This window comes from Strix aluco, chromosome 3, assembly GCF_031877795.1.
Source record: "Strix aluco isolate bStrAlu1 chromosome 3, bStrAlu1.hap1, whole genome shotgun sequence".
Lineage (NCBI taxonomy): Eukaryota > Metazoa > Chordata > Aves > Strigiformes > Strigidae > Strix > Strix aluco.
The window spans coordinates 124,960,929-124,978,226 of NC_133933.1; the positions used below are offsets into that span (position 1 = coordinate 124,960,929).

General features: G+C 37.4%; 1 protein-coding gene across 7 annotated transcripts in view; it reads right to left on the reverse strand.

Moving 5' to 3' along the window:
* ITSN2 (intersectin 2) overlaps positions 1–17,298 on the reverse strand; it is an 86,402-nt gene that overhangs the window by 44,226 nt on the left and 24,878 nt on the right. For 5 of the 7 annotated variants that reach the window (XM_074820163.1, XM_074820160.1, XM_074820162.1 and 2 more), the window contains 7 exons: positions 9,196–9,288; positions 7,442–7,505; positions 5,521–5,684; positions 4,023–4,220; positions 3,640–3,736; positions 1,868–2,010; positions 508–571 (listed from right to left, as the gene is read on the reverse strand). In XM_074820163.1, coding sequence (XP_074676264.1) covers positions 508–571; positions 1,868–2,010; positions 3,640–3,736; positions 4,023–4,220; positions 5,521–5,684; positions 7,442–7,505; positions 9,196–9,288 — 823 coding nt within the window. Of the gene's footprint in view, positions 1–507; positions 572–1,867; positions 2,011–3,639; positions 3,737–4,022; positions 4,221–5,520; positions 5,685–7,441; positions 7,506–9,195; positions 9,289–9,449; positions 9,611–17,298 lie in introns of those variants that run through there. The other 2 variants (XM_074820165.1, XM_074820164.1) reach the window with 2 other exon arrangements.

Here is a 17,298-nt window from a genome sequence, read left to right on the forward strand (position 1 = left end):
GTAATCCAAACTACCATATCTAGAAGGGCAGATTATTCAAGACTTCAGACATCTGTAACCATTTCCATCACCACAGTAAAGGCGAGTCTTAACAAATGTGTAATACGCATCTATCTTTATGGGAACTGCAGTAAACTCTAAAAATCTAAAGGGTTACTTCATTTTTAATATTTCTCCATGTTTTAAAACTAACAAGCTTGATTTCAGAATTCTACTTTTAAAATGAACAAACCCTCGTCTCATCTAAACTAGTGCATCACTGAATCAGAAACTGAAATTAATAGCTGTACTATTATATGGACTTAAACAAAGAGTGAAAAAAATTAATTATATTACATCAAAGTGTCTTTTGAAAATGTATTAATGAACAAACTAGTTTAAGAAGTAGCTTAGTTTCAGTTTATGATTGTAGATCTATGGTGTCCCTTCCTAATTTTTTGCTAAAGACAATGCTTCCTCTATTAACACCATAAATGCACTGAATTCATAATCAGTAACTAAACTTACCAAATAGTAGCCAGCTGAGTCTGTGAAAGGTTTGATTGCAGAAGGGCATTCCTTGCTTGAAATCCTTAGTGAAAGTGCAAAAGATAAATAAAAATAAATTATTTGAACAAAGATTCACATGTAGCAAAAAAATGGGTCATGAACTAGGGCATGTTTATTTTTAATATTAATCTAATCCATTTTCATCAGTGGCTGACAGTTGGCTTTACTTCCAGGCTTAACAACAGGCATTACAACCTGGACACAATCAAGATGTAAGTATTCTTGTGTCCTTTTTTTCATTCAGAGCACCTAACAGAAAGACTGACATGAAAAAGGGGTATTTATGGTAATCCCCACAGATGTTACAAAAGCCCAGCTGACTGTCTACCTAAAGCTTGAACTAGCATGCTGGAAAGCTGTCAGCTTTCCTTTTGATAACACAGAACTATATACCTTTCTAGGCAGGTCGATGAAACCTTCAGCCCAAAATCTGCTGAAGAAGATAAAAAGCACTGAGCTCCTTTCTCGAAAGAGAGAATTGTCCTCCTTTTTTGTGGGCTATGAAGCTGAGGCAGAGGCTTGATAAGTGCTTATTCAAAATGGGAAACGTAGTCAGCTACAGACACACATGTTGACTTCACATCATCTGTTTGGCCAGCGTTCTGCTCACTGTGTTATAGTGAGTAATCCAGTTTTATAAGAACTTTCATAAAACTCTACTCTTGTATTAACTTTGCGTGAAGTCTTTTGAAACCACCATAATGCCGTGGCACAGCACCAATGTCACTAAGAGTCAACAAGGAATTACTCCCTTAAATTCCTTTTGAAAAATTCCAATCAATGGCTGCAGTACTGCAGTGTCTTTCCCAAACTGAATTCTTTGAAAAGATAAAGCCCAAATATCTAAGCAATTACTAACACACATGCATAGCAGCACATGGCAGAAAAATGATGAGATGTCCCCCATTTTACAAAGTCCTAAGAAAGAGTCTCAGACCAAAGACTGATGCTAGAGAAATGACTGCTGACTTTATGGAGCTAACTTCCCCGGCCTTATGGTTCTCAGGTTCTTCTAGTTAGATCCCACCACTGTCACTTTTATCTTCCCCCCCCAGTCTACCTGGGGAGACTGCTATCTCCTCAGACCCCTCCAGGTCTAAACACAGACCCCAAGCCAATGGCTATTTCCATTTCTTGGCTGACTAGAACCAATAGCTGAAACCCACTCTCTCCTGCATAAGCCTGAATGTCAACAATTTCAGCTTTTATTTCACATGGCAGTCAAATCCCAAGCCAGGATTCCATCCCTCAGCCTGCAACATTCCAGAGGCAGAAAACACTGCTGGTTCTCCCCCTCCATATCAAATGCCATACTCACCTGATAAATATCCACTCATACTTTTATCAAGACTGTTAAATTTCTGTCTGTATTTTAATCTGGAGGCCTGAGGAACTGCCCAGTCTGAGGACGCAATCTTTGGTGAATTCCCAACTAGTGAAGCACTAGAGGAAGAATTTGAACTGTAATACAATATAAAAAAAAAAAAAAAAAGAAAGAAAGAACTCTAAGTCACTAAGAAAGAACTCTAAGTTTAATAAACAGGCATTGGAACACAAGATATGTAACATCTTCTGGCAACATGAAACAACTTCCACAAAGTTTTACCTCTGCTAATTTGCTATAAATATTTTCATCACTAATACGGAATTTTACTGCGAAAGTAGGGACACGTATCTAAAAACTAAATCTTGAATTCAAGATCTTGTTCCCTTGGTATCACAGGCACTTATGCCACATAATTCATCGGTCCACCACTGCAAAATAATACTACAGGAAACCACAGGAAAACATCTCAACTTTCACAAGAATGTTTACAAGGGCTGTGAAGCACTGGGTGGATGCCTAAGTAACTTTAAGACGTATGCAAATGAATAACCATGAACATAAAAAATTATCCGATAAACTCACAACCAAAACCAGCTTCCAAAGGTGCTAAAGCCATTATATTCCACCTCTACCTATTCTTTTTATTAGTGACAATGACAGGCTGAATGGAGTTTTTCCAGCTCATTGTTTCTGCAGAATAGCACTTGATAGAGTGTTTAGTTATACCTATAAAACTTCTACCTGCAACTCCCAGCATTTTCACAGTGTCTCATCTTTGAACACCACACAAAACCAGGTGCATCCAGCCCGCCTTGTTTAAGGTAATCCCCTACTCTGTCAAGTAAAAAACTATTTGCAGTGTTATCAGAGGCAACAAAGTAAAGAACGCTGATATAAACAAAGCCTTTCGGGCATGATGCTGGATAGACTTTCTTTGCATGGAGTTAGATGACATGATGGTGAAAATGCTGTCACAGTAACACTGAAGAATAGCTACTTTGCAATGCTGGAACATCAGCAAAAGAATGCTTTCCAGTTTAAAAAAAAAAAAAAATTGTTACAGGCACACACCACGCCTACAATAATCTTATTGAACATCTGCTAGCATCAGGTGTCTGTAGGAGGAGCCCAAAGTTAGACATGCGTTCATCCTACATGCCTTGTATTAACAGTAGAGAGGTGCAAGCACTTCTCATTCACCTTCTGGAACTGATCTGGGGCTCAGATGCCCTCTGGATTGTCTTTTGGGAGACTGTTCCCTGGATGACCAATTGCATAGGTAAGCCTAGTCCCTCACTTCATCTACAGCAAAGCTTTAAAATCAGTGAAACAGAGCAGCTGATTACAAAGACTCACAATCTTCTATTATTCATAAAACAAATTTGCACATAAATATTTATAACATACTGTTCTTACATGCCTGCTAATTACATGGTGTCCTCTATAATGAATGAGCACATCAATCCATAAACATTGCTTTTATATCCACTTGGTAAGTTTTACTTCTGTTTACTAATGAGGTGCATTCCCTTCTTTTTGGCAACACTTTCTCTCATTTGAACTCCTCACCTACTTGGGATAGTTTTGTCAGATTTACTGAAAATATTACTTATTGTGCATATCAAACCAATCTATTTTCAGACTTCATAAGTCATATTCAATAGACTAATTTTTAATGAATGTATTTTGAAAATAGAAATGCTGCATAAGTTTTGGAAGGCATAATACTCAAGTTTAAGATATAACCAACTTAACTTTCATACCTGCTAGATCCTAAATCAATTAGTGACTGTGCCTTCTGTATACTAGTACCACCAAACCCTCCTGCCATGGGACCTAAAGAACCAGTATGAGGCAGCGCTGCAACAAACAAACAAAAAACAAAACAAAAAAAATGTAAAGTAACCCGGTAGAAGGTAATGCTTTGTAATAAACAGTCAAGACTTTGACAGAAGAAAAGCTAATCAGTGCCTTGTTGTTACGATTAACCAGTTAGAAACAACTTGACAAATGTGAACTTTGGAAAAAATATATTTTTTTTATTTTTTAAGTCGCATGCAAGTATTAACATTCCTGTCTGAAATTAGTCATAGAAAAAATAAGATTCATAGTTCTGAAAGTGAGTACTGGACTGTACTGTACTTACTTGAAGAGAAAGGTATGGACAAAGGCTGCAGAATGCTGGATGTTCCATTTGGCAACGAGGAGGTACTGACAGAAGGCACCAGGGGAGCAGAGATAACCAAAGGAGGGATGGAAGTCATGGAGGTCAGAGACATGGGAGCTAATGGTGTGATCGTAGACATAGACGTTGGCATGGACAGATTTGGCATACTACCCATTCCTAGAGCAAAATCCAACAATTCATGATTTAATACTGCAGAGGGTCCAGCAAGAAATTGGCTTCAATATGCTAGGCAGAAACTACACAAAGCAACCTGTGTCCAGAGATACAATGAGCTAAAACAGATGCTTGTGTATAATATTTACTTTTTCTCTAAAGTTTAGACAAGACAGCTCACAGAGGAAATATACTGAAGAACATGAATTAAAAGAACAGAAGATCCTTACAAGCAATTAATTCTCAAGGTAGATTTAGCTAGCATTTCACAAAAGAGTAAGATCTAGTTTTCTATAATTGCAGCCGTAACTAGTTCTTCAACAAGCCTTTCCACGTCTGGCCCCTGAGAGAAAATTACAATGCAACTCAAGAGTTGTGGCAATCTTCTACAGGGAAAAGCTCACACTGTTTCTGAACTAAGTCTCTTCCAAGCACCAGCCTTGGAAGACTCTGTATGGGTGAGAAGTCCATACTTAGGGACCATGCCTAGCAAATGGTTTCTTTAAGGCAGTTGACTGAAGTGAATAAGGGCACTTGAATTACTGGCTGAATCTTGTGTAAGACAACAGTATGCAGATGCTGTGATGGAAGATTAGTAGGAAGTAATCATATGCCAACCACAGCTATCTATACATGCATGCACTTGTATACAAACACACAAAGTTTACCGATGGGCAGATATTTAAAATCATGTATGTAATTAATATATGCATACACTTAATTTCAGCATATAAATATGTACTAATTTTGTAATCCAGCTGAAGTCATGCATATTTTGTTCTACAAAAGAACAGAATAACAGGCATGCACTGAATCCCAAAACACCATCAGGAGAAAAAAAAAAAGTTAAAATAATTACACTCAATTGATCATATAACCAAAATAGACAATCTGACTGATACTGAAAAAAAGTATTAAAAGAAGTGTTCTACCAAAACTTTGACCTTCACTAAGTTTAACTTTAAAAACCCCGAGTATAAATAGGTGAATGAGTAGGAGGGAGACAAAAAAAACCTTCAGTACAAGATGACAGCCTACAAGTCAGATGGCAAATGTGAATGGCCTTCTTGAACCTCATGTCAAAACTCAACAGAAGGTTTTTCTTTATTATTAAATGTCTTCAAAGAATGAAATTATCAAAAATGTCAAGAAAGTGACTTTGTGAATTTCCTAAATCAGAATATCCTTGGGGTTTTTTTACTGATTCACTCAACTGTTGTGGTCAGATTAATGCTTATATTTGGCTGCAATTAACTTTGGTTTTTTACCTCTGAACACTAAATAATTATATATTCATAAGTACCAAAGCGAGCTGACATTAGCGGTGAAAATACTGGAGTTTGTTTCATGACAGGAGGGAGAACTGCAGGCAAGTGCTGTCCTTGCAATTTCAGCTTGATGAGTTTCATGGCTATAGAGAACTCCTGTTGATCCATTTTTCCATCCTTGTTTAGGTCTGATAGTGTCCTTAAAAATAAAATAAATTTAAATTTAACACACCCACAAGGAAGAAATGTAAAGTTAACTCTTTCACTTAATGAGAAGCTTTTCTATCAAATTTATTTACTGCTTTTGTACAATAAACCAACAAACTTATTGCAACCATTTTTTACAACAGTCAAACCTTCAGCAGTTTACAGATCTTAATTTTTCTAGTTTGCCAATCTACAGGTATTGAAGGTCAACCTGGACTTCCAAACATAATGTTCATCTAGCTGTATTAAGTCACTTGGCAGCCTTCTGCAGAGTTCAGTTTTAAAGTTGCTGTATATTAAATACTTAACACCTGAGAAAGTAGGAAGACACTCAGAAAAGCAGTAGTCTCCTGCTCAGTGGATTGTTGCTACAGATACACCTCTTCTATGCTTCTTTCTATGCTACTAGCCAGACTAATTATTTTAAATTAATGCCTGGTAACATAAGGAATTAATGCAAGAATCTGAAATGGGAGGATGCAAAAATCTGCTAAAGGCACTATATACCACTATGAAAAACTGAATTAATTCACAGCAGTGGTTTTTTTAAGCCTGATATCCACACTGTCTTCCTTTGACACTTTTCCAAATAAATACAACAAGAAATACATGCAACCGTGCGTACAAAGACAGACAAAATTTCTGGTCAGACAGAAAATATGAAATCTTATTAATACTTAAATATGTGAGGAGCAGGCACAGGAATGTAAATAAAATAGGAGAAAAACAAATCAGACTTAATATTAAACTACATTTTCCCTTTCACTCTGTTATTATTCAGTATAAAACCCCAAGGCCCTACATAAAAATTTCCTTAACACTCTCTTCTAGGCACTTTAAGTCTCTGAAGACGAAACTAATTTTGCATTTAGTTAGTTTCTTTAATATTCTTTCACAAGTGAGTTGTTCTTAATTATTGTGAGCCTCCGCTCCATGTCTTTTAGCACGTGTACATCTTGATAACAACCAAGTACCCCAAAATGAACACAGTATTTTAGTGAAGACTGAGTTGCAAAGGAGAAAATGTTGGAAGTGTTGTAACCACCACATATATGCAGCAAAGAACAGCACTTTTTCCAGTTCCTGTATTACAGCATTGGTTGGTATCTTACAGTGTATTATAACTGACCTCCTACTAACATTTTCTGTGCCTTTATATTTTTTTCCTGTCTTCTACTTTCAGTGCATTTTCCACTCCCAGTTTAGTAGCATATAATTTTCCCACACTTAATCTTACTGCCATTCTTTAGTAGTTGCTGGTATTTCAAACATCATTCAATTTGGTATCTCCAGGAATTCATTAACCCATTATTTAACTATTTTTCTATATTAATATTTAAAGTGTTATTTTCTACCTCTTTTTCTATATTAGTATTTAAAATATAAAGACAAGGCTTAGCAATTACCTTTGTGGCAGTCCAACAAGCACTTTCCTCTATAAAAGCCTTGAAATTTATCATCGCTTTTTGTTTCAAGCACTTACTACAGTTTAAAAAGGCTGTGTTCGATATGAACTAATTTGAATTAACATCATAATAATGATTTGAAATATCGCTTTTTAATTGTTAGTATGCATATGGGCTCAATCCTTCCTCTAAATTTAGAAAAATTAAAACAATGATTCAGACAACATTCTTATCTTGACTGCTGAAAGCCTCTGAGACAACACAACATACCAGAGATAGTACTTGAATGCTATGCATCTCTTATCTTTAATTAAAAAAAAAAAAAAAAAAGTAAATACCTTACCATATTTCAGCAAGAATTGAAGCTGGTAGACCTGATTGCAAAAAAAAGGTACGTGCTTGATCACCTATGACAAACAAGAAAGAAAGACAGACTTTTATACTAGAGACATAGATTTTTTTAGAATACCTCAGTACTCCCTTGTGGGACCAGAATTTCAAAAGGAACCAACACGCCAGATACCAAGCTTCCAATTTTCGTACCACCTAACTCCTTCCCTGGTAACAGCGATTGTGAGATACCCACGTATTCTGTAATCCTGAATTTTTGCTCTGTGATTTCCAATAGCTATAAAAAGTTTTAAAAGGTCACAAATCAACAGCTGCCAACAGTTTAATAGATACAAGATTTAAAGAAGCAAAAATAACCGAAAATTTAGTCCTGACCTAATTACTTCTACAAGAAAGGATGCGCATGCCATTTCTTTCCTTCTCCTTCATCCAATCTAACTTTAGCCAGTACTGCCTCTCTAGAAAAACTGGAAAAATATTGTGTCCTAAATAATATTCTGTTCCATTGGAGAACATTCACTATTTCAGTACTTCAGGAAGGGAATGGGAACTATTGTGCAATTCCATACCAAGCTCCACATCAAGTAGTACTGATCGCGCTGTTAGACAAAGTCATAATAAAATACAGATAGCGGTGTTTATGCTTACCTGTGAGTGCTGTAACAGATGCTTAAAGCTAAGACTAAGTTATTCTTTCAGCTCTTTCTTTCCTTATATTCATACATAGCCTTTCATTTCAAGCACTTGCCAAATAAATAATGAAGCCTGCAGACGTATGTGCAGGTAAGAGCCCAGATGTGGCCTAAAGGTAGTCCCTGGGACTGCATACTTTTCAGCTGGTGGTAAACACCAGCCTCCCAGAGCTGTTTGGCCAAAGCAGGAGTTACATATTACTTAACCAGAAGATGTGCATGTTCCACACAGACAACTTCCCACTCCTTGCTCAGTCTTTTTTGGATCAAAATGAGGAAAAGCAGGGGCAGTGGAGTCACCAGATTGGGCATTAGCAGATAGTTATCAGGGCTGGTCTTTACTGCCCACTCACACACAAAGAACAGGGCATTCTTAATTTAAGTCATCTTTGCCAGTGAAATTGAGCCTTTTCTTGATGTCACAAGCAGATTCTTAAATTTGAAAACTGCAGATTCTGAGGTGTGCAGCAACATGACCCAATTGTTTCAGAGGAGAAGCAGCTGAATGCAACTGGAACTGACAGCAGGCCATTGCAAAATGCCATTAGCCTGTCTAGAACTTGCTGAAGGCCCAAGGGTTAATGAATTTCAAGCAGTCATTAAGGAGGACAAGCTGTCAGCATCTCACTCCCTGCCTCCTCCCTCAAAACAAAGATATCTAACAGAACAGTATTTTCTAACACTGTTCAGACAGAGGAGAGCCACTTCTGGTGTCTCTGGCGTCACTTGTTACAATAGCTACTGTAAGTGCTCCTTGGCAGCCTCCCATCTAAGCACAGATTTTGCCTGATACTCCTTGGGTTTTGAAACTAGACAGAGTAACAGCACATAACCACTTGCTGCACAAGTGACAGGGTTAATAAAAGTGTTCCTGTGCCAGACTTTAGCCCAAAGCTTGTAGAAGTTTTGTAATAACCTGTAGCTGTTTGCCCTAAGAGTATGGTTATTAGTCACACAACAAAGGGCTAGAAATAGGATGTAGTTTTCAAACTGTTTTACAAAGATACTTATGTGTACAGAGAAGTTAATGTATAATGCGGAATCTCAGACCAACCTGTAATGTAGCCTCCTGTGGGTTTAAGGCTATCAAACTGCTTGTCATGCTTGGCCCGCTCTTCAGAGGTGATGGCCCATATGTTTGGGCCTCCTAAAGAAAAAAAAAAAAAACCAAACCACCAAACAACTAAAGACATTGAAGACTTAAAGCATGTCACTTGCAAAATAAAAACTCGGCTTCTCAAGAGACAAAGTTAGATCTAGACACACCCAGCTCCTACCAGTTTGGCAAGGGCGTTATGAAACACAAACCTGCTTCCCAGATGTGCAAGCGCTAGCTGAGACAATTCCTCCGCTAGATTGCTTTACACTCGGCTTTCAAACAAGCTCTGTCGTCCTTCAAAGCTGGTGCAAAGCAGTTTCCTGTTGCTGCTGATTGTTTGCAGCCCGGGCAGGATGCACGTTGCTCGCCATACCCTGTGTGAACCAAATACTCCTCTGGTTCACCGATAAACAAATGGCGTTCAATGTCACTTAAAGGTTCTCATACAGAGGGTTAACACCCTACAGCTGCCAAAAAGACTCATGCTTTGTCTTGCCAATACTCTAAAAACAAAATTGGGACCGCTAACAAAAATATGTTGGTTTTGTCTGACAAGGGAATAACATTCTGGGTTGTTGTTTGTTTTTTTTTTTTTTAAACAGCATACAATTTCAGCTTACCATTCTTCAATGCTTTAAAAAAAGTATAAAATATTACAGCCTCAAAATAACAAAGAGAAATTGCAGGGAATAATCATGTTTACAGAGCTGTGCTGATATACCAGGCAGAACCAGAGTGACTTTCAGAAACGCTCCAACCTGCTGTATAAAGGTCAAGGTGTGCGTCCTTTGCAGGAAAAGCAGTTTGCCAGAAATAACTGGGTTTGGTTTTTAAGCAGGAGGAAGTTTTAGTCAGGAAGTTCTTGACAAATATCTAATTTTTCAAATCAATGAATGCAAGAATTAGCCAAAATTCTGAATGGAAACCCCTAAAACAGCATTAAAAGGTTATTACTTAAAATAACACCTTTAAAAATACATTCTATTGAGCATTACCACTTCCAAAGAACTGTTAATCTGTTCAAGTATTGCTCACTGAAAGACAGTCCAGGGAATAAATGATTCCTCTAACAAGATATTAACAAGTTGCTTTAAAAACCACAGCACTTTGAAATAAAGTTACTATAAAATGTTTCTTTTCCTACATAAACCTAATTTCAAAGCTTTGAATCCACAAAATTTCAACAGCTTTTTTCACTATTTTTCAGAGAATAACAACAAAGTGAAGGGACTGCAAGCTGTCATACATGCCAATATAGACACACTAAGGATGTTAATCATCTCTCATCTCTGTTTATCTATATATGCAAACACACTTTCCAAGAAGACTTAATGTCTCCTCTTAAGAAGGTTCTGTTTGGACTGTCATTCTACTCGCATGTGTACAAATTTATTCTTTACCCCTGTGGCTTAGTAGGGAAATATATTTAAAAAACCCAACCCAAACCAAATGAGAAACTCACTGGCGATATGATGACAGAAAAGGTGGGAGGGCATTAGGATGCAACCTCTATGCACCGGAATTTGGAGTTTTGCTTCCCTCTCTTAAGGATATACCATTTTTTTTTAGTGTGCCCTCAATGAAAGGGTCTTCTTGCAGGCTGCACGCAAAACTGCACTTCAAGAACCACCCTCCTTCTCTCTTCTGATTAAATAAACCTAAATAAATCTAGATTAGATACCAATAATAAATTGAGTAAATCTAAATCAGATGCCTAGAAGTTGATGGGCACTGTGAGTATTGTTGTAATACGCAAACAAGGACAATTTACACCCAATGGCAAAAATTAGAGTGGTACTTAAAATTAAAATTAACGCTTATAGAAATTATCTGGACAAGATGAAGAAGTGCTCATAAAGTTGTCAGCAACAACTTCAGAAAACCTGACCATTTTTTTCATATACGGAAAATAAAGTATTAACAACACCACATATTCTTTATATGAAATACCATGTTTTGATAATCTTTTGAAGCGGGTAGCTACAACACTCCTTAACTTTTTATAATCAATGACAGACGGATTAAGACCACCACAATATATTCATGTGGACAGTGGCTGCAAAGTGCTAAAAATACAGTAAGAATTCCTTGACTGGAGTTAGCACCACTACCATAGCTTCTCTAAAGAATCCAATTTACATTGTAAGGGAACTTCTCTTTAAACATGTCCTGAAATGCACCGTTTCATATCTATATGTCACAAAGTAAGCAAGAAGATGGCAATCAATCCTGAAACTCTTCTAATATATTTCAGAAAAATATCTCTGAATACAATCTGGTAAATTATGTTTCCTCTCCAACTATGAAATTTGAAGTTCTACACAGTATCGTCTCAAATGTGTTAAAATTCTGCAGTTCACTGATTCACCAGATTCAAACCTGCAGTTGTACGACAATTACCATCTCATCCAGGGAATGTTTTAAGATCTGCATTCACCCTTCATTCTCATTTTTCCTTCATTAAGACTCCCCAAGAATCTCACTATTTTTTGCACACTGAATATTTTGCGCACTTTTGCTCAAACTGTGATGGCTTTTCTCTGACATCGAGAGGTGCTGAGTGCAGGAGTGTTGTCATTGCCTCTATAACCCCAGGATCATCACAGAGCTCTCTAAAAGGCAGAGTGTGTGGGGTGCATGACGGCTCATCGCACCCCATCTCCAGCTTTGCTGACTTACCACCACATACTTCACACTGCTGATGCTATAAAAAAAAAAATCTTCGATGCAGCCATAACAAATGGCCTTTAGATGCACACTCTACTACTAAAATTATGCTGTTAGCACAGTTTATTCGTTTCCAGATTAACTATGCAAAAGCATTTCTTCAGCAACCATCTCCATGACAGGTTTCTTGCAAGTATAAATTTAATTAAAAAATAAATTTTCAAAGGTAAGAAAAATTCCAGATTTTCCCTATCCCTGAGGACAGAGACTGAACTTTTTTTTTGGGTGACCAATTCCATAAAGATATGCTCTCCACTGTTTTCTTTTATAGGCATAGAAGAAAATAATGTAGTAAGTCTTCAAAATCCAAAGCAGACCTCCTCTCACATAATTTGACTGTCTTACTTAAAAGTAAATATATAAAAATATGCATACTTCATAAATAAAAATTCCAAGAAAACATATTCAGTTCAGACAATGTTAGCCACATCTCTCTGAACACCTATCAACATTCAATAACACCTTGAAATTTAGATGTTTAAAAGGAGGTATCAGAGAATCTTTTAATTTAGAAGGTTGAATGCAAACATGTACTAAATTCCAACCAGAAATGAGACTGGAGGGAGGGGCAGGGGAAGCAAAGCAGTGTCCAAACAAAGTCCTTCCAAAGCTGTGATTCCTTACAACCTAAGTCTAGAAAGCAATGTTGGGGGGGGGGTTTTTACAGGAATTAGGATTGGAGAACAGCATACCTTCAAGTCGACACAGCTCTCCCAGTCTGATAATGAGTTTTTTTGTGCTTGTCTATAACTGAACCAATTCCCAAGAAACTAAGTTTTAACCTAACATCATTTAAGAGAGAGCGTCTGCCATTTTCAGCCTGAACTAGAACAGGTCATTGTTTTATGAATACAGGTTAATAACCACTGGACAATGAAACCATTTATTTAAAAGGAAAAAATGAAAAAAAACCACCCAGTACTTACGGTAGGGGTCCACAGTGTGGGCATTCAAGCCTCACCCTACACTTCTTATTTAAAAGGACTCACTGTTTTTTCCAACTCCTACCCCAATATCCAACAGAAACAAAATAAAGGGCATAGCACAAGAGGGAAGGTTAAAGCATTGTGAGCCCTTATTTTTAGCTTAACCAGGTGCTCATGACTCTTTTGATGTTACCATTTGGTGATACAAATAAGAAAAGAAAAATCTATGTACAGTAAGTGTCATTTAAGTTAGGATTCCTCAAAATACCAAGCAAAAATACCACATTGGTCTATCTGAAATTAACACTTTGAACAATGGGGATCACAAGGTCTTGGCAAATCCACAAAGCACGTCACGAAACCATTCTTCAAAGTAATTGCTGTGTTTACTTACAGTACAACCGAGACCATCACAATAAAGACTTACCACAGACAAAATTAGTTTGAAACTCAGTTCTCCTGTGCAATCACCATCAAAACATGCTATAATCCTCCCAAATACCGTGGGTTGTTTCCCAAAGCTACCACCAGCGGTAAAACCTGCCACTCAGCATCACTGTTGAGAAAAATTACACTGCCTGGTTTACAACCAACCAAGTTTTGGGCACGTTGAACTGTGACAAAGGGAAGACTACTCCTTTTCCTGGAAGGACAGCGCTGCAGGAAGAGTCAAACAGAAACATCTGCCATCCAAAATGTATCATCTAAACTTATCTGGCTTACCTCAACATTTTTTTGCACTAACACGCCTTCAATCCCAGGGCTGAGAAACATCTTGCCCATAAACCAGATCCAGCTGAAGGGAACAATTAATTTTGCCCAGAGACATCTTCCTTCCTCACAGCCCCAGCCCTTACTCACAGTTAAGTCATACACAAATCACAAAAAAGAACTGCAGGCATCCCCTCTTCGCAGACACCTCTCCGAGCACAGGATGGGGCAAGAGGCATGCATCTCCTTGGTGGAGCAGTGGTGAACCTTTGGCTCTCCAGTGACTTTCAGCTGGTACCAAACATCAGAGGACTACAGTACTTTTACAAATCAGTTCAGCATCAGAAATCAAAATACAGTTGCCACTACATGCTCTCATGACAGTCTTTACTGCAGCCAATGAATAGTACATTACTACTTTTCTGACTTGGCTTAAATTTTCTGGAAAGTTTCAAGAGATAAATAATTTTTTCCCAACAGTAGATAGCACAATTTCGGAGGGGAAAAAATAAGCACAATCTCTCTGACAAGATAAAAATCATTATTCTTCAAAAGAGGCTACTTTGCAATCTCACACCTTCATACATGAAGCAAGACCCACCTGGATGAAGCTAACACCATATTTGAGTACACTGCATTTTTAGGAATCAAAACACAAGAAATGCTGAACTTGGGAGATTTTCCCCACAAAGATTTTCCCTAGAATAGAGTAACTATTGCCTTCAGTTGATTCTTCTGTTTATGAAAAAACACATTTCTATATTAGGAACACTTCTGGAAGACAGATGTCAAACTGTCTTTATTTTCTGGAGAAGGCTGGTACTTTCAGAGAAGACTCTGGATGAACATCAGGACTGGCAAGTGTTCACGAGATCCACTATGGGAAACCTGGACTTGAGGTCCAGAAATGTCTCAGTGGGTTCCTTATACCAGATCAGAAAACCAACAGAGAAAACTCCTTTACATGCCCACTCCACAGCTCTATAACATGCTCAAGACTCGAAAGTCACATGTGGATTCTACCCACGTAGAAAGTCCATACAGAATGACAAAGACACACACAAACAAGCTGGTGTTAAACATCATTTTAACATACCTTCAAGGCTTCTCTAAAGATGACAAAATACATACTGATCTCACCTTCATGTAGCAGGTATTAATATGAAATTCAATGTGGTAACACTCACAATTTTGTAGTGTTGGAAACAAGCGACTATGCTGGGGATTAAACAACATTTTCTGTTCCTTTAAGATCATTTAAAATAAAAGGTATTTCTCTGTGAGAGAGTATGAGGGCCTGTTTATGGCAGGATCACAGCATTTGGTAGGACAGCTCCAGAAATGTCTTTACAACACTGCATCAGACAGATAATCTTCTGAAGAAAATAGAGGACTTGCTTTGATGGGCTGCCAACATCAGAAATGGAAACAAACAGTGTTCTTTCCTTAAAATGGTAAGCTGCCATTGAAAAAGATGAGAGAAAGTTCAATCGTAGAAGAAAAGTAAATAGACTTGAAAATGCTCTGTAAGACTTCTGCCACTGGTTAGTACTACCCGTAGGCAAAAGGTAGTACCGAGAGCAGTACTATTAGTGAAAAGGAGGAAGGCAACTTTTCACTTGTGGAAAATCATAAGACATTTCTCACATTCTCCAAAGAACTGTGTGTGTTTTTCACCAATAGGCGTTGCTTGTTTTTCTCTAATAAAAACTATGCTCCTATGACCTACAAAGTTAATTAACCCCACAGAGATGATAAACCTAAATTGAAAGAGCATTCCTTGTAAGTCACAAGGATGAGTGATTATACCACCACCTTTTTAACCATCAAAAAAACTAACATTAAGCTTCATAATGGCCCTAAATAAATATTTATCCCCATGTTTAAAGACAGGGAAATTTCAACACAGGCATGCAGCAGCATGCCCCAAGCTGCACAACAAGGGTTTTTCCTTAATGCAACCAGCAATCACGTTATTGTCTCCCATTAGAAGCCTCAAGAGAATTGTTTGGTATTAGATTTATCCCAATATATCTTATAATTCCAGTCTTTCTTCGTCTGTGTTTGTAGGTAAGTTTACCACAGAATTACTTATTACAGATTGGATTTAGTGTTCCCAACTAAGATATTCAATCATACTTCAAATTTTAACTCACTGGTGAGTAAACACTCCAGGAGACTGAAAATATACAGAATATTTTACCATTAGTCTGAATTTCCAGACTCCTTATCAGCATTACTGCTGTTTTCAATATTTGCTTCCCTCCTTTATTGTTGATTCTTTATATCAAATGTAGGAGAAAATGCTGAACGATAATAGGCATTTATTCTTATTTAGGTGTGCAAACCTGTTATGAACCACTACTGCAGTGGCTTTGGATCCATCCCAGAGTACCACCTGCTCTTCCTTGAGGAATGCACCTCCTATTCCCAGCTCCCGTATTCTTGGGCCATGGCAGGAGTCACATGCAACCTCCTTTCACAATGCACACATTAATCCCGCTACTACCTGTCCTACCAGAAATGCTTCACGGAGGCCCTTGGCATATTAAGCAACACTGCAGCAACTGCCAGAAGAAAAGGGAATGTCTATGCTTAACAACAACTTCAGCAGCTTCTTTAATGTATACACAGTTAAGTGGAAACACCTCTAGCTAAAGCATGTTAAACAGAGGGAAACATGCTTCTCCTTCAATTTTGTATTTTCACTAAAATTACAAGAATTACGTCCACTGAAGCTAAGAGAATTTCTGAAGATTTTTAAGTGTCTCTGATGTGCTATCCAAAAACAACTGTTACCTGCAGACAGGCTGTTAAATAACATAAGGCAAGGGCAGAGCTAGACAGATTTGGTGAAGAAGTACTTGCTTAATTGAAGAGCACACTTACAGAAATGTGGACAAAGCAGCAGCAGACACATTGTATTTTAGAGTACAATTCATATTCTCTACATTACATACAGGATTTCTAGATATTTTGGCATATTGGGTTCAGCAGTTTGCCAAAATCATATACTAAGCTCGTTGAAACTAACCACCTGCTCCTACAAAACAGGAACAGAACTCCATATGACGCAGTATTTTGCCTGATGATATGGTCATTGGCATCCTGCCACTTCGATACCAAATATATCTATCTGTAAAGGAAGAACATTCAAATTTCTGTGCCATGCAATGATCTCAATGTAGAAACATAATCCTTGCTTTTAGAACGAGTATAATCCCCTAAACAATTTAGAGACACATAATAGTCTAGTCCACGGTAACAGTAAAGATCCACTTGTTTTCTGAATTTTACAGCGGAACTTGACAATTCCAAAGCACTTAAATTATCAGTTTATAACAACAGGATAGTATTTCTATACTTTATAAAAATCACAGAAACATTTAGCTCATTATGGCTATCCATTTTCAGAAGCTCCTTTTTAATTAAATTATTGCCAAGCTCCACTGAAACAAAGCAGCACACCAAGCAAGCAAAATATTTTTTTAAAAAAAAAGCAAAAAGACATAGCAAATTGCAGCAATTTTACTTGGAGATGTGTAAATAAAAAAAATTTTTTTTTAATTTTGTTAGAGCTCCACTGATGTAAAAAATACATTAGGAAACGTATATAAACATGATTGCTCTCAACTGCACATTAGCATGCTACCTTTTACACTAGTTTTCTGTAGAATTTGTGACAACTCGTTCA